The 18,538-nt window shown below is 35.0% G+C and overlaps 2 protein-coding genes across 5 annotated transcripts; both read left to right on the top strand.

Annotated features, from left to right (window-relative positions):
* Window positions 1-936: 936 nt before the first annotated feature.
* LOC110375616 (cytochrome P450 4C1) lies at window positions 937-6,556 on the top strand. The gene is made up of 11 exons (XM_064040683.1): window positions 937-1,079; window positions 1,543-1,703; window positions 3,310-3,416; window positions 3,589-3,679; window positions 4,097-4,279; window positions 4,561-4,636; window positions 4,815-5,118; window positions 5,202-5,270; window positions 5,454-5,622; window positions 5,950-6,129; window positions 6,334-6,556. Exons 2-11 carry the CDS (start codon window positions 1,544-1,546, stop codon window positions 6,498-6,500), a joined length of 1,506 nt encoding a protein of 501 aa, XP_063896753.1. The 5' UTR covers window positions 937-1,079; window position 1,543; the 3' UTR covers window positions 6,501-6,556.
* A 352-nt stretch (window positions 6,557-6,908) lies between these two features.
* Window positions 6,909-17,699, top strand: LOC110375615 (serine/threonine-protein phosphatase Pgam5, mitochondrial). Of its 4 annotated transcripts, none has more exons than XM_064040431.1 (6): window positions 6,909-7,229; window positions 8,287-8,474; window positions 8,935-9,152; window positions 11,768-11,898; window positions 12,368-12,514; window positions 15,164-17,699. In XM_064040431.1, exons 1-6 carry the CDS (start codon window positions 7,057-7,059, stop codon window positions 15,219-15,221), a joined length of 915 nt encoding a protein of 304 aa, XP_063896501.1. In that variant the 5' UTR covers window positions 6,909-7,056; the 3' UTR covers window positions 15,222-17,699. The 4 variants fall into 4 exon arrangements, with proteins under 4 accessions (XP_063896501.1, XP_063896500.1, XP_063896503.1 ...); XM_064040430.1 differs by having other exon boundaries at window positions 11,765-11,898; XM_064040433.1 differs by having other exon boundaries at window positions 11,765-11,898; window positions 12,368-12,523.
* The last annotated feature ends 839 nt before the right edge of the window (window positions 17,700-18,538 follow it).

The raw sequence follows: 18,538 nt of genomic DNA, 5'->3' as shown, positions 1-18,538 counted from the left end.
TCATTTCATTTAATAAAGAATAATTACCTATTTATGATCTACGTATATTTAAATCATCCCTATTTTTCTGGTCATCGAAGGCTAGACTAATTCCTATTTGTTGTATTCGTTCTAAACCTATTTAGAGGGCAGGTCTGGAAATAAACAAAAAACATTAAAAAATTCAATAAAGAAAAACCATGTAGGCAACTTATGTCCCGAAACAACTACTATGTCTCATTCTATATTTCATAACAATATGGGGACGCGGTCAAAATCCGATAGTTTTGAATATCCGTTCATATTGTAGCCGAGTTTTTATCAACATTGATTGAAAAATAATGTGTATAGTAAATACCGATGGTCAATTAATGCTCTCGATAAGTTGTGGTCGTCTCAGAAATGTCACTTTGCTATAATCCCAGCAAGTTTTTATCTACAGGCATCTAACGTGTGGTTTCCTATATCTCCATAAAATGTAATAGGTACCTATGTTCCACGGACCATGTGCTTCGATAATTACCTAGGTATATTATTTAGTTCTTTAGCTATTGAGAGATACAGCGACCTGTCGACACTTATACCACCTTATACGCTAATATGACACGGTACGAATGTTGAGGAGTCGCTCCAGGATTGATTTTTACGGTGACGGATAAGGTAGATGTACAATTAAAGTAGAGAAGAGACCACTAAATATTTAAACAGCGTTTTGAACTTTTAGTAACCCTGTTTTACAAGAAAAATGCTTGATTTTCGGGACTGTCAAGTAGCAATTCATCTTCAGTTCGAAATCCGACTCGTAGAGACATTTTAGTAATCCAGGCACCCAGCTTTTCTATAGATTTGGAAAACAGCTTAAATAATATTTTACAATTTCTAGTTCGTCATAATTTTAACTACAGCTGATACCTCCAACCTATCATACCATAGACAGAAGGCTCATTATATTCTTTGTCCTTATTTACTCCTCGACATTTGTGCCGCATATCACACGCACTATGGGCGGCATTTTTATGTGCAATTATTACGTTTACGTTGTCACGTACTTAGGGTAGTTTGTGATTCGTATTGTGTGTGGCACGACGTTTTGTAAACAGGTAAGCAATATGCAAATTGAAAAAAAAAAAATGTTTCATAATAACTTGGTAATCGAGGATTGATATGAAAACTCCTTGGACTTTTGTGAAAGTTTTCTCTTTTAGTCTGTGGTCGAACGTTGAGCGGGAAAGTTTCTAAATAGTTCGTTTTTCTTTTTCAATGTATATATTTTTATGTCAGTTATTTTTTAGACCATGTCAATAGCACTAATTGTTGTTCTTTATATTGTAATGAATTTTAAAACATAAAACATATTGCCTCCTCTAGCATATAATTATTGAGCTCAATCGCTCGTAAGTTTGTAAGGATTATCTGGATACATGCTTCATTGATGGTTAATTTAAAATATTTTCAAAGAACGAAAAACAGTAGGTATTTTTATTGTCCCGTATGCCTTCCCGTTTGGGCATCGCTTCTGCAACTTACAAGTAATTTGGCTCACTGAAAAATATTTTTTTCTAGAATGATCTGGCCTCTATACTTGGCAGCAGCAGCCTTGGTCGCCTCCTGGCTGCTATGGCGCTTCAAAAACAGGAGGATGATCAAAATGGCGGAGAAGATACCTGGACCTCCAACCATACCCTTGCTGGGAAATGCGTTGATGTTTATGGGTCAGCCAGAAAGTAAGTAAATAATATGATAGATTTTTAGTAAGTATAGATGTTCCCGAGAAAACTGCTTCCCGCGCCCGGAAAACAATTAGATTAGATCGAGAACTTAACATAGGAAAAAGATGCTTTTAATCAGTGATCCATCTAATCCCTGGAGCCGAGCTCTTTCCTAAGCCTTCTAAGCACAAGAGCCGCGGTTATCTTTTTCGAATAATACCACAGCCTCGGCAGCGTTTGGCCCTGGTGGGCCCCACTGGGGTTCGCTGATTCTCTTTTGGGAGCGCGTGGAATAACGCTCACCACCGACAAAAGCCTGTCGTCTCTTAGGAGACGGAAGGACGATGAGCCACCTGAAACTTTGTGACTTTTGTGATGACTGAGAGCCATCTCTCTACAGCAAACGCCCGTGGATGCTTCCACGTCCACCGCAGCGGCCGGGATCAAATTTATTTATGTTAGCTTTTAAAATTATGCCTGCCAACATTATTGGGTATATGATCTCACATTATTATGTGCCTGATATTGAATCGCAATATCGATAAAATTGATTAAGCGTCAAGCATAAAGTAATTGTAATTACTGTAAGCTCATCGGACAGTTATAAAATAATAATGAGTTTAAATCTCAAGGGTTCCGTATTATTCAGGCATTTTTTTTTCGCTTCACTGTTTAATTACGACTGCATTAATAGTTAACTCTATCTTTTTATGAAGAAACAATTAGTATTTCCTTAAAATATTTCATTGTAATTTGATTGTTGACTCGCTAAAGAGAAGCACTGACTAAAAGCTACCATGTTCCTTCTTAAGCCCTTTATGTACTGGGACCTCGCAGCAGGACATAATCCGTGCCATCAATGTAATCGGTCCAGTAGTTTTGGCGTGAATACTGTCAATAATAGTAATAGGATAAAATGCAACAATTACGACAGAGATGATTATTTGCATTAAAGCTGACCATGACGTATAAAACTACCATTTTCCTTGTCTGTTGACCCGGCAATGCAAGGGTTAAACTATTACGTGGAACAGTGATCATTTCTGACCTCTGTCCTTTACATAATAGCAATGTTATAATTGACCCGATGTTTATTTGTTATTAGGTGTATTATTTTGTAATTATAAATGGCTTTTAGAATGGAGTAATTGCTCTAGGTGACTATCTTGATATCTGTTAACGGCTTGACCTGTAATTATATTATTGTTGACTGTTGACAGACGTCATCGCGTAATCTGATTGAAAAGCTTGTCAGTGGTTGATGACCAGTTTTGACCAGTTATGACCAGTTTTCGGTTCCAAAACTACCGTTTTTTCAAGACAAATTATTTTATAGTTCCAGCTGATGTTAATTCCAGGCTTTCGACTATTTTTGAAGGCACTTTTTACTTTCTTAATCGCAAAAGTTGTAAACGCATTTTGATGAAACTTACGACCAAGTTTCATCAAAAAATATCAATAGAATAAACTCAAAAACTGCCTTGCAATTTTAAAAAATCTTCCTCGATGGTAATGCTACACTATAATTTCACCCGGGTACGGAAAGTTTAGCTACTACCCTCGGAACGCGATAAACAGCTAAGCAGTCAAAAAAGTTCAGAATGTTTCTGTCTGTTTTCAGAATTCACTGAAGTTGTGAGAAAGCTGATGGCAGATTATGGTGGGGTCATGAGATTCTGGCTCGGACCTGATCTGAACATCCTTGTCAGCAATCCCGATGAGCTGAAAGTAAGTTTGTTGTAATACGTTTATGAACCACATAAGTTGCGTACTTAGGGATTAGCTACGTTAATGGCAAGATTGCACCAAACCACCAAAATCTTTCGCGCATATTTTATTCCCAAAAAAATATTACTGTTTGTTAGTGTAAATACCTATATATAATATAATATTTTTTCAGCTACTGCTCTCTAACACGAAGACGAGTGTGAAAGGTCCTCAATACAAGTACATGGCGGAAGTACTCGGAGGTGGAATATTGAGTGGTTCAGGTGAGACTTCAATTTACACTATTTCACCCTTAAATTCATCCTCATCCAATACTCACCCGGATAAGAAGTATCTGTCATCTGTGCTCGGAGATTAGCAGCCAGCCGCCACTATGTTTTGCGGGAACTATACCCCTTTCTAGCCCCCAATACCCCCTTTACACATTGGTGGATGGCGTGTAGTGGCCACGCATGGGCCATTGTGTACTGGGGACTTTATGGAAAATCATCAAATGCCCTTCCCGCTTTGGGATAGCAGCGTTATGGAGTGTCAGACTCTTACTGATTAAAACCGATTATGTTCCTTCTTAAAGCCTTTATGTACCAGGGACGCGGTAACTCTTTCGGACAATTCCGCAGCAATAGGAGAACTGAACCGCTCTTATACCTAATTTACTATACGTATTATATACTTCCCAGGTCCAATATGGCGCAAACACAGGAAGATAGCAACTCCTAACTATGGCAAACGAGCTATAGAGAGTTACGGCGAAGCCTTTAACATCGAGGTGGACTCTCTTCTTCATAAGTTCAGGACTGAGAAGAGGGGAGAGTTTAATGTGTACAAAGATGTCGTGAGGACAACCAGTTATGCTGTTTGTCGTAAGTACATTGAAGTTAAAACTGCAGTTCTGTAGCTTATACCTGCAACGTGTCTTAGTAGTTTTAGTAGGGGAAAATATGGCGTAGTTTCTGGACAATTTCCGACAGACGCGTGGCTAGGAGCAGTGCTCTTAAAATCCACTAAGTCTACCTATGTCGATAACTACATAAGTGACATTTTAAACTAGTATAAGACTAAAAGTTTTTCTAATTTCCCAAGAAAAAAGAGAAAGTTATTTAAGATTAATGCTATAAGATTAAAATATTTTTTCCTTTTACAGAAACATTGATGGGCTTAACAAAAGAGCAGACCTTGAAATTACCTCACATTGAAGAAGTTATTGATTCATCACCAGGGTAACTATTACCTACTCGTCTTTATTACAACCCCTTCGCTTTGGCGTAGTTTGGGCCTTAATATGTTTGTTTGTTTTTTTGCTTGCCTCACTAAGACAGTAACAGCACTTTCACATAAAAAATCTTCGTGTTCAAAGATAGATTTCTATGTTCTCTAAATTATTTTCTCTATTTCCAGCCTCTACGACGTAATATTCCGAAGAATGACAAAGTGGTACCTCCAAATAGACCCAGTCTTCTGGGTGACAAGTGACCATCATCTTCAGAAGCATTTCGTGAACATCATGACAGAGTTCAGTGAACGCATCCTATTGCACAGGGCTGATAGATTGAAGACCTTGGAAGATAGTCAAAGGAACCTGATGAATTCTGAAGACGATGCAGGGATTAATACGCAGCTTAGTGTGATTGACAGGTTTCTGCTGTCCCAGGAGTTGAATAAAGAGGAATTGGTTCAGGAGACTTTTACTATATTTACTTCGGTAAGTTCTATTTGCACCTGAATTTTGTAATTTTACGCTACCTTAACTGCATTGTAGATTGCAATATTATGATTTTCTTTCAGAGTCAAGAAGCAACAGCAAAGATTTCTTCCTTCCTCATACTTATGATGGCTTATCACCCAAAATGTCAGGTAAGGAATATTGCTTGGTTTGTGAACTTTTAGAAGAGAACAGAGAATATATCCCTAGATATTCTTTTCTACATAACGCTGATCTATGTAATTTACATAGGTAACTGCTAATGTACCTAACGCATTTCCGTATCGACGAAAAGTTTGCCGGAACTGTTCATTCGTATATTTTATTGTTTTCAGGAAAAACTCTACGATGAAATAAAACGAGTAATAGGCGACGAAGATAGATACGTGACTGACGATGACTTTAAGCAGATGCCATATCTAGAGATGGTGTTCAAAGAAGTACTGCGGCTCTTCCCTATAGGAGCCATACTGCAGAGGACTGTCAACGAAGATATTACTGCTGGTAAGCTGTTAGAACAAGTCTTTATTAATTTTCATAAGTCCAAATCCAAGATCGGAAAAAGTGGAAAAGCTTTCTGTGAACCATATGTCCCTATTGTGAGATAGTGAAAGGACACCATCCTCACCATCATCTCCAAAGCGGAGCGGCGAAGTTTTTAAGCCATCAGATGTTTGTATTACGAAATTCTTTTAAAGAAAGGCCTACGCTTTACCTAGTTGCTGGAACAGGTTTTTCCTAGACGTTTTTGAAACTGAGAGGAACAGCTAGTGGATAGATACTTTGATTTAACAAAAACCGTTATTTAATGCCTCCTTTATTACCTTTCAGGTGAATATACTCTACCAGCAGGCTGTTCATTAGTGGCTCCTATCTACCATTTGCATCGTGACCCTCGCTTTTGGACCGACCCTGAACACTTCGACCCAGAGCGGTTCAATCCAGAAAATGTCAAGACAAGGAACCCCAATGCTTACATTCCGTTCAGTTTGGGACCTATGGATTGTTTGGGTGGGTACATATAGGAAAAGCTGCCTACATGCTATCCAGATACATAGGTTACATTACTGCGAAAATGCATCAAAATCCATTCAGAATGAATCTTTACTTTCTAACAAAGTCGTTCATAATATTAGTAGGACCGTACTAAATATATTTTAGTCTATTGAGCCAGTATAAACTGGAACTTATTGGCGTATTGTTTTAATTTTTCAGGAAGATACTTTGGCACTAAATTAGTGAAAACAGTCTGTGTGAGAGTGCTGAGAGAATTTGAAGCTTCATCTTCGGAGACCTACGACGATATGCGAGTGTTTATTTCCATTTCTGTCGCTTCATTGAACGGGTTTCCAGTTCAGTTGAAACCTAGGAAAATAAGCTAGATAATGAGAGAATAATGTTAATATTAATGAATGTTTGTAAGGGTTGAATAGTTAAATGATATAAATGTATTTTATTACCGCCGAGTTTTATTTTATCATTAAGGTCTATGTATTCCTCAAAAATGTTATTATTTTGTCCCCTTGCTAGACTCGTGAATTATGTGAAACTACTGGAATCTTTAATAAATTACAATAATCGACTAAAATATATTAAACTGTCTTCAGGCCTCGGGGCTTTTTTAAAATTTAGTCTAGAAATTGCATTTTTTAAATAACATACGTCGTTTAAAGAAGCTATAAACAGTTTCATAGTTTAACGTAAATAGTACATTTTCAATGCTTTAGTTGATTAGTAACTTTAGTTGACAGCACTAACCTATCCTTCCACCTCTATTGAAATTTCTTTAAAACTGTCAGTTTGCAAAACGTCGTGGAAGTAAGGAGGTTATTTTGTGAGCGAAATAATTTCAAATAAACTTCCTATTAATAGAATTACGGCAAAAAATACTACCGCAAATGGTATTGTATTGTCGTATCGGCGATTAATTAAATCAACATGGCTACGTGGTCGAGGTTTCAAAAGGTGGCTCTGCTAAGTTTGGGTGCCGTTGGAGGCGGTTTAGCGTATTACCGAATAAACAATGACACAGATGAGAGAAGATCTATAGCTCACAACGCTTGGACCACAAACTTTACTCCCAGCGTCCAATGGGATAGAAATTGGGACCAGTAAGTACTTTGTTTTATCAAAATATCTGATACTTATTTTCGGTCACGAAAAAATCATTTGTTTGCATAATTAGTAAGTAAATAGCGTGTCTAAGGCCTATTAGATACACAGTATTGTTCCCTTTTGTATTCAAATCCTTATCTGAGCGCAGTACGGAGGTTTTATTCATGCAGATGGCTTCCAATATAAGCAGGTCATAACCTACTTTATGACAGCAATGTTTTGATGCTAAAAGCGAATAAAGAGCGCATAAATTTTAACGTATTCTTCAATGTAGGTAGATCGTTTAGTGACCTTAAAATTTACCTGAAATGTGAAACAAATGTCATTATCAGTGTAACTCTGAAAATCTTATTAGGCTGTGCTATTTGTTAAGACAATGAGATTACATGAAGACAATATAAGGGACTTTCCCTCATAGAAAATAGTATGTATATAAAAGACAATTTTAGGGACTTCCCCTAATAGAAACAAAGTATAATTTAAAAGAGTTTTCCTTACTGAGACTATGTTATTAACATTTCAATAAGACAGTTTACCTTGACTTCCATATGCAAGACTATACTTGGTTTGAAAGTTAAGGTGTTAAGTCTTTAAATGTAAAATAAAAGGACACAAGGTTTGGTAGTATATGGCGGTTTGTGACACAATTATGGACTGCTTATATATTTTCTTGGTTTGTCTACACATTGATTGAGTACATAATTTAAATTATTTCTTTAAATAAATATTATACTCACATTATAAGACTAAATATTACTTACCAACCTAACCTTGGATCCGACCCCAACATAGTCGGGATAAGGCTTGGAGGATGAGGATGATGACTGAATATTAATTCAGTCATTTCAATTCTAAGGTTTTGGCTATATTGCAAAAAATAATTAGATAATTTTCACTACTCTTACTAGGTACTACTTTTTATTTACTTTCAGCAAGTTGTTCATTTCATTCAATAGTTTTTATGTGACAGTGTACAAACTTTCACATTCATGATATTTTATTATGTAGAATGTACATTTATATAGTATTCACAGTATCACTTCCCGTTTACAGCCGGGAACCGGAATGTCTAGTGAAACCAATAAAGCGGTCGGTCGGTGACCGTCCTGAAGATGACAACAAGTACAATGAAAAGCTGGAGAAGGCTAAGAGCCGTGCTGTAAGGCATCTGTTCCTGATTAGACATGGACAGTACAATATTGATGGTGCTAAGGATACCGATAGGACTCTTACGGATTTGGGTAATATGACTATAATATTTTTTTTGTGCGGTAACTAGCTTTCCGTCCAAGACTCTGTTGAGTCTCCAAAATTACTACCGCATCTATATAATAAACATCATAAGAATGTTATTCTAAATAACTATAATGGGACAGCAATCCATTCAGTAATTTTTGAATGAAATATTTACATATTTAGTATATTGTTGATTTACTACGAAACAATCAGAATCATTAAATAAATTCTTCCTTTCCCATACTCATATAATTTTTGCTGGAATTTCATTATTGCAAAGCCTCTTGTTATGTACTTTGCGATTTGTTTTTGTTAGCTGTCAAGAATATTTTTTTGTGATTTGAAATTAAGCACTTTGCTTTCTGATATCAATAATTATGTTACATCTTTTACCAATATATCAATATGTTTGCGTTGAGGGTCAAAAAATTGCCACAACTTAACAAATACTCTGTACCATTCCAGGCCGTCTCCAAGCAGACTTCACAGGCCAAAGATTGGCCAACCTTGACATAAAATGGGACCTCCTAGTCCAATCAACCATGACCAGAGCCCAGGAGACGGCTAATATTATAGCTAAGCACTTAGATAAGGATATAGAAGTTAAAGACTGCCAGTTGATTGAAGAAGGAGCTCCAATTCCTCCGGAACCTCCCGTTGGACATTGGAGGCCGGAACCCAAAGTAAGTATCACAATGATTTTTTTAACTATGTCTCATAATATCATGCGTGCATCATTTTAACAGAAGAATTCGTAATACGTTGACCTATTTGCTTTGTCTTTGTCACATTTGTGTTCAAATAATAATGAATAATAAACATCTTTATTTTCTCTTATATTACAATAATGTTAAACACTACTATATGTTGCATTTTTTAGAGAATGATGTCTGAATAAGGTTACCCCTGTGATACAGATCACCATTTATCCTTTTGAATCGGTTCATTTATACAATGCATTTTGTATGTAGTTATTCTATTGAAGGCACGCTAGCGTATTCATTTCTGAGCAATGGCCAACGAACGGAATTCTTTTGTCAACGCACGTGCATACCTCAAGTCAGATCAACTCTTTCAAATCATATATAACACAATACTTTTGTAATTTGATAGACTCCATTTTGAAAATATATTAAGTACTTAGGTACCTACTTAAAGATAAAATATAGGTTTGTTGTCTTAACATCGGATCAAAGTAAATAAGATAGCAATGAAAACAGATAAAGGTGCATATCAAAATGTTTCTGAACTACAATACCTGCACATAATCTACAAACACACCCAGAATTTGTAGTTATAGAATTTCGAGATATAAAACCTCTTTGCACATTCAACGGCTTCAGAGCTGCTTATTCAAATGTTACTGAAACTCTCAAAGGCTTATTGGAAATTCAAATCTTCTGATCACCTTAGGATAACCTGTTTGCTGTCATATCTATGCTAATATTGTATAGCTGAAGAAAAAGTGTTGTCTTGAAGGCCTATATTCTAAGGAACTACATGCACAATTTCTGTTTCTGTATTTACGGGAATTCTCATTTTCTTTCTTCATCTCTACTTAGTACATTATATTCACTTGGACATAATAGTAGACTCATTTTGCATATACTTTTGGCCTATCTTAGGCTCTATCTGTCCAAATTTCATTTAAGTCGGTTCAGCAGTTTTGTCGTGAAATACAGACAGGCAGGCAGAATTACTTTTGCATTTAGGGAACAGCTGGTAAAATATGTGTTGAATGTTTTTAAACTTCATTCTCCTTATTATAAAACAGGGTCTTGTAAAATATTTTTATCACTAATTTAAACTGACGTCCTGAAGTTAATGATCTTAACCTAATACTAAAGACCAAGTTTTATAATAAGGTGGTATTTGTCCAAATTGTACCACTTCGTGGACCTGTTAAATGTCATTCTATTTGGACAGTTGATTGCATGTATAATTACCATTTATATTTGTATTGTACTATACCACCCAGTATTGCATTTCATTAACCAATCCATTATTTCATCCTAACACCCAACGTCATTTAAGCTGAATTTCAATAACCTATCTGATTAACTTACTAGAGATAGAAGTTAAGACATTCATGTCAATAGAAAGTCTAGTAAGAAAGTTACCGATAGATATATTATTGAAATCTGCAGTTAATTGGTGTGATCCTTTTCCTAACATTTATATTACCTTTTATCTAAGCCTTACCCCTTTCAACTATGTCCGTACCATTTTAACTAGATTAATAGCACTTTCAAGTCAGAGTTACCCTCTACCTAGAGCCAAATGACTTAATATGGAAAATAGTAACCATACCCACACACTTCAGAGGCTTTATGGAGTAGGTCACATGTTGTTTTTACTAGAACTACAAGCTTCAAACATGAATAACATACTATATTGCACACTTATTATTCCTACACAACTTTCCTTCCATACTCAACCTTATCCTAACACACATAAGTTCTGAATTGCAATGCAACTGGCGAGTATAGTAATGCTATCGTTGGCACGTGCAGCAGTTCTTCCAGGACAGCGCTCGCATCGAGGCCGGGTTCCGTCGCTACTTCTATCCAAAGCAGACAACCCTCAAACTACCTATAACTACATTACCTTCCTCCAATCAAAAGTGCACCTTATCCTTCACACATTAGGTCTCAATTGGAATGCGCAGGCAACCGTCAGACTTCCTATCGCTACTTTACTTCAATTAAAACCCGACCTTATCCTAATACACATAAATTCTCACTTCCCATCTCTCTTTCCTTCGATCAAAATCCAATCTTATCCTAAACACATAAGTTCTAAATTGGATAGCGCAGGCAACCCTCAAACTTCCTATTCTTACACCCCTTTCCTTCAACCAAAATTCAACCTTATCCGCTACATTATTTCTCTTCAAAACTCAACCTTATCCTAAAACACATAAGTTCTAAATTGGAATGCAACTGGCGAGTATAGTAATGCTATCGTTGGCACGTGCAGCAGTTCTTCCAGGACAGCGCTCGCATCGAGGCCGGGTTTCGTCGCTACTTCTATCCAAAGCAGACAACCCTCAAACTACCTATAACTACATTACCTTCCAATCAAAAGTGCACCTTATCCTTACACACATTAGGTCTCAATTGGATAGCGCAGGCAATCCTTAATCTTCCTATTCTTACACCACTTTCCTTCAACCAAAACTCAACCTTATCCGCTACATTATTTCTCTCCAAAACCCGATCTTATCCTCACACACATACGTTCTGAATTGGAATGCAACTGGCGAGTATAGTAATGCTATCGTTGGCACGTGCAGCAGTTCTTCCAGGACAGCGCTCGCATCGAGGCCGGGTTCCGTCGCTACTTCTATCGAGCCCCCCCTGAGCAGACGGAGGACTCGTATACGCTGTTGGTCTGTCACGCTAATGTGATACGGTTTTTCGTTTGCAAGTGAGTATTTTATTCATAATTTTTTTATTGAGATACTTCTGACTGTCGGTTAGCCCCGTTAATTATTGATTTGCTTGTGTTACCCGGCTTTTACACCTGTAAAATGTCGTAAGCAACTTCCGTAAGTTGTAAGATACAATTTTGTATAACCTTGTGATTAGGTACATCTAAAGTACATATGCTTTACACATAATATTGTATTAGTCTATATTTCTAAAGTAGACTATAAAAAGTACAATAAGTCACATATGTCTTGGTTTATTTATATAGCGATATAATCGAGTAATAACTAATTTGAGTACTCCCGAAAAATCACTAAATAGAGCGCATTACCTAAATTAATATCATAAAATACCAGTTAGGTTGTTGTTTTGAATTCTAAATTTTCCTATACATACTTTTGTTATAAACATTATCAAACTAATTTATCGTTATTTCCAGTCAATAACAATGATATTTTCCGTTCCAGAGCACTCCAATTCCCGCCCGAAGGTTGGCTCCGAATATCTCTAAACCACGCATCCATCACTTGGCTATCGATAATGCCAAACGGCAACGTGGTACTACGCTCACTGTCAGATACCGGCCACATGGAGCCTAAGTACATCACTAGCCGGTAAAACAGGTCTCCAAAACGGTTGTAAAGGGTAGCTAGCTTGTTTGTTTGTTAGTTTGTCGTATCACAAACTGGGATTAAAAAAAAATATGTGACACTTTCAGCTGCAGAAAGATCCATTAAAATAAAATACATAGTGTAAAAAACGTTTCTTAGCTAGTCATGTATTGTGATTAGAACTCAGAGCGTGTGGAAAATTTCATCCTAATCAAAGACCGGGAAGTTGGTCAAATTAAGATTGCTAGATTTTGTTACATACTTATACTCTATCCACGGAAGCAAGAGCTAAAAGGTAAACAAAGAATGACACTTTTTCAAGATGGCGGTATAACCCGACCTATGACAAAAAGTCACATTTTTGTGTAAAATGGTCGCAATATCTGTGATTTTGTCATCGGTCGGGTTATACCGCCATCTTGAAAAAGTGTCATTCTTTGTTTACCTTTTAGCTCTTGCTTCCGTGGATAGAGTATAGTTACAAGTGAAGTTAATATAAGCGTGTTAATAAAAGCTTCTTAAAATCTTTTGCTAACACTTTTTATCTTGTTGACAAAGAAAGAGTCAGCAATCGATTTGAAGAAGCATTAATTTTAATGGTTCTTTCTGCAACTGACGGTTTAGCTCGAGTTCATTGGCAATATAAACGTCAGTTTTGTTTAAAACAACTGTGAGCTATACATTTTTAAGTAAGCTGACAGTTGTTTTAAGAAAAACGGAGGTTTATGTGGTCGGTGAACTTGGTCTTGCATTCGAATTACGTAATACAATTAGTTTAATTGCATGACAAAATTGATATGGGATTATCGATAGATCATATTACTATGGCTAGAGCTGAACTAAGAGTATCAGTTAATCGATATTACGTACCTTTTTTAAACATATCGACAAATTATGTGGTGATGGTTATTCTTCATATTATAAATATGTTACACTGCTTTGATATAAATATCAGTATATAGATACATGTAATTAAGTAATTTGAAATATAGCAATATATAAACTGCAGTGTCATAAATGTGCCTGAAATTGTTTTACGTAATTGAATGCAATTTGCACTAGCTTATCGTCCAAGAGAGATTTTATATACTGACATTCAATGCATAACAAATATATTGGACCTAGTTTCTCTTGAACCACAGGCTTATTCAATGGTTTTATAAGAGTAGATGTCAGCACCAACGGGAGTAAATTAATTATTAAGTGATGAAAAAACATAGACTTTAATGCTATAATTAATTTTCAATGTAAAATATTTTATTCTATTTTACTGGATCAAAACTGGAACTTCTAAGCATGTTCATATAAAGAGAATAATATATAGATTTTCATTCATGATTATATCAAGATGTGATCATGTATGAAAATCCCTGTTAATCAGTTGTGATGTTGCCAAGTCTTATCTGTGTTGCCATCACTAAATAATTAATTTATAGGCGATGTTTTTTTTATAAATGATGTGTAGTAGATAGTTATCACCTGTGTGTTGTAGATAGATACTATGGGCACAAGTATATAACACATTTTGATGCAATTTTGTGCGCTAGACCAACATTCATGTGCAATATTGAAATTATGTGTTCTATACATATACGTTTTATGACATAACCAGATACAAGCAATAAATGGATAATACCACGTAACAAGACTTATCACATCGAAATTGAAAGATAAGATTTATAACATAAATATGTTGCATATATCTGGGTTCGTCACACTAAGTTGTAGGACGAGCATTGGGATCTGGTTTAATCGCACTAACTTAAATTTTATAACAGCTCAAACATAAAAAAAAACTAAATAGGCTGGATTGCGTATCTACCCACTGAACACCTCAGCGTTATCCACTATTTTAAAATGTTTTATCATTTAAAATCGTCAGTGACGTAGGTATGTTTGAGATATTATGGCGTTATACGTGTTTAGTGAGAAGTTACCAAAGCTAGTAGTGGTTTAATCCAAATAATTGAATTACACAGGGAAAGCAAAAACCTTTTATCGTGACTTCCAGTAGGTACACCTTATTACCCGATTAAAGTGAATATCCTGGATATGGAATGATAAATAATGGAATTATAAATAAGGTGGAGGTTATAGACAATAATAATACTAAACCGCATTAAACGGTACTGATACCGGTACCATATCTAAACACGTTCGAAAATCCGTATTTCCCACGTTATATATAAAAAATAAAATATATTCTTACTTTGCTGCTACATTGTCAACTAATTACCAAGAAAATACCGATACATTTATTCTTAAAAAGGTATGTTTCGTTTTATACTAATCTGTGCAGATAGAACTAACAAGTAGATACAGACAAACAAAGTATGTATATGTCATTTCTGTTGAATTTGGGTGCTAATTTTTATGGTATATAAAAGAAATTTGCTTCTGGCAACACACTTTTTTGTGCATTTTCACGCTAAATGAAAACGTAGTTAATTTTAACCACAGTAGTTATATCTAATGTTGTGTTTTACGTTGCGGTCCGGGGAATTTAGCTATGCGGTCTAATAGGCCTCCTAATATTTTTGATGCAAAATTAAAATCTTATTTAACTATATTTGATATCAATTTAAATATTAAAGAGTCATGTGCAATTGTTTTTTAGTCTCAAACTTGAATTCAAAATTATTTTGCTTACAGTAATAGCAGCTTAAAACGCAATGCCAAGACTCGAGTTAGTAAGGAGAAGAAAGGGTAAGGTATTTCCAAAAGTATTTCTAATTGCACATTACAATCTATAGGTAAGGCTTATTTTTTTTAGTTCACAAAAAATCGATTCCGAAAATATAATTTTTGCATTTTTTGTGTTGATGAAAATGAAATGAATGTGGGAAAAAACAGTTTAAAACTAAAGTTATGTTTCTACGAATTTGCACTTTATATTATTTACTCTGAGATCTTCAAATGTGGACGTTCCCTATAACTTCATATAATGTTGCCATATATTTTTTTTAATATTATTTGCTGTTATATGTCTTGAAATGGTGAACCATAGTGAAATAAGCTTCGTTATTTTAAAAATTCAATTATATCAAGTCATTTTATATCCTTTTAAAATATAAATGCATCCAATATAGGTAGTTTGTCAGCATAATTTTGGTAGGCAATCTTGAATTTAAATGTTTTTAATACCTATGTGAATAATAATTCAAATAACTGTAATTTTATATTTTCCGTCAAATTGTAACAGTGCACGCTTTTTATATGCTTTCATATTATCATTGTAATTTTGTTTGTCATAATAATCCATTGTTTTTTTTTAATTCTATGTAAAAAGGTTGTTAGATAGTTTGTTTTATGGCTGTTTCATGTTATTATTGTTTTTTTTTGTGTACCATAGATTTTGTAATAGGAAATTACTGCAATTTTGTTGAGGATAACCATAGAGTATACTTAGGCCTAAGTGCATCAACAACAAAAACGTCTGTTTTTCTTAAAACAACTGGCACTTTGAAAATTAAACTGAAAAATTCATAGTGAATTTATTTTAAGAAAACGGACGTTTATGTTAACAGTGAATTTTGGCCTTACTTGCATTTAAAAACCTTATTTTGTAAACTAGCTTGCAAATGGTGGGTGAATTTGTTTTATCATATAAAATGTGTTCTTATATGTAAGAGTAAATTGGTCTTATCAAGTCTTATGAATATAATTGTATCTTCGTTACCTACGCATATAGAGGTAATATATTTCTTCCAGAGTACAAGAATATCTTGGTTATGCAACTTGCTTGTGTGTCGGCTGTCGCCAATTGTAAAACAATAGAAAATCAACTGTCTCTCGCGTATCTGTGCTCCGAATGCTTACTGATAAGAAAATAACAATATGCTGAGACAACTTACATAAAAAAACTTTATTACTTATCGATTTTGAACTGCAGTTTTTAGTGCCATAGACCAAATGTAAGATTATAGTACATGGAACAAATAATCAAAATATTTTTTCGACCACTGTTAGCCAATAAATTTGCCAGGTTGTTAGTGCTAAACCGAACATAATATATGAGACATTGAGAGCCATAGAAGCCTCGAACATTTTTACAATATTGACCTAAGGATTAGCTATCCAAAACGACTATTTAATCTTATTAGAGGTACTCGGTGGAATAAAAAATCTGCTGTCTGAAAAGGCTATGCAGAGGATGATTAAAAACAATAGTTAAGTGTATAGATTTCTCAGGCTTTCATGGTCTCGTATATCAGTGTTTCAATTACATATTTTAAGAATATCTAATCAAGTCTATGCAACCTTTTGAATTACCACTCAATCTAGTCAAGTTTAATGAAATATATATTGAAAATGAAATGTTTTAACACTATATCGAAGTTTGCTAGCAAAAAAACTGTTTTATGAGAACGTGAGGCATAATGGTAATGTACATTTGCTCTTATATTTATGCAATTACCGATCAAATGAGGGAAGTTTCTTATAAAATGTAAGTACATCAGAATAAGTATATGCATGCATCCATATTGTACCAACCTACTATCTATGTATTATTGTGATTAAATCCAGTGAAAGTGCTCAAATCAACTAAAAACTTTTATCGAAGCAATTTTATTAGAACTTAAAGCCCAATTTTGATGTAGACCTTAAGTTATGATTTATCGTCTATTGCCAATTGATAGCATCTTGTTTTAAAACAATCTTATTGTGTCCACCACTTGGAAGCAACTCATGACGAGAACTTTGGCTCCGGGGGCGTCATTACGAAAAGACCAGTGTGGCGAATAAGTACCTAAAGCTAAAAAAAATAGCATCTTAATTATTGAAGCAATACTAATGATTTGCCAACCTGTTTTCAGCAGTGGACAGCAATTGGCTGTTGATGATGGTGATACTAATAATTTCTGGGACCATAGTGTCCAATAAATAAGAGACATATACTCAGTAACTAGTTCTTTTATCACAAAATATTACTAATCGTGAATTAACAATGAGTGCGTTCTACCTAGAAATTGGGCCTAGTCTAATCAATGTGCCTTGCAATTCGTTGGTACACTGTCAATTAATGTAACGGTTAGGCTGCGTAAAAGCCAATGCATAACAATTTTGTACCGTAAACAGACTTGCCAAATTACCTCTAGCATTGTATTACTTATGTGAATTTGTATCTTGTATAAATAACTTAGCTGTAAATATTTTGTAATGTTGAATAAAATATGTATGAAATGTATTAATAGTTGTTGTTTTGTTTCACGCGAACCAACTCAAACTAAGTGGGTATTTGTCAATACTCAATACAATTCTCGGCCTCAACTGTAATGACATATCTACCTCACGGATTATGGAATGTAGTTACAAAAACTAACCTACAACTAATAAATAATGTCACTATGTAACTACAGCGATTGTGTGAAACGGACTTTTGTGTAGTTTACGCGGACCAATAGATATCAAGTCAAAATGTGCAGTACTCGTTTGTTAAAAAACAAAAAGTGCTTGTAAAAGTGCAGTTGCTCCAACATGTAAGCTTGTGTTATAATGGCCAACAATACCATGATGAAAATGGATGAAGACGCGGGCGAAACACTAGGGTAAATACTGGATAAAGCTTACAGTTGTTGTAAAATTATATTGCAATATTTTTACTGATAACTGTACAAAGAACTCCGAAATGTAGGTAATCTTTATAAATCGACACAACATATTGTTTGTTATTTAAATATTGCAATCATAAGAAATTATGCCTCAAAGAGACCTCTCATATTTTTATCTTTAATGGCAGTCAATAGGTTAATCTCGAGTCGAAACTTGCAACGGTCTTGCCAAACCATTGAAATGTAGGTACCTAAGACAATAATTAAAGCCCAACGGACGAAAGCCATCGTTTTCTTTTTTGACTTATATCTCAGGATCAGATCTTGCTTAAGTCCACCCATCTAAATTTGAAAACCCCCAAAATTAAACTTAATTCCAAATCGCGAAGTGGATGTCTGACCTCTTAATATCAGTCCTACCAAAAGCAGATTTGACCCATAGTTGTGAAGGCCAGCCCGCTGGTCGATCCTTGGT

This window comes from Helicoverpa armigera, chromosome 22, assembly GCF_030705265.1.
Source record: "Helicoverpa armigera isolate CAAS_96S chromosome 22, ASM3070526v1, whole genome shotgun sequence".
NCBI classification, from domain to species: Eukaryota; Metazoa; Arthropoda; class Insecta; order Lepidoptera; family Noctuidae; genus Helicoverpa; species Helicoverpa armigera.
Note: the sequence above shows the minus strand (reverse complement) of the source record. Positions and strands in the feature narration are given on the sequence as shown.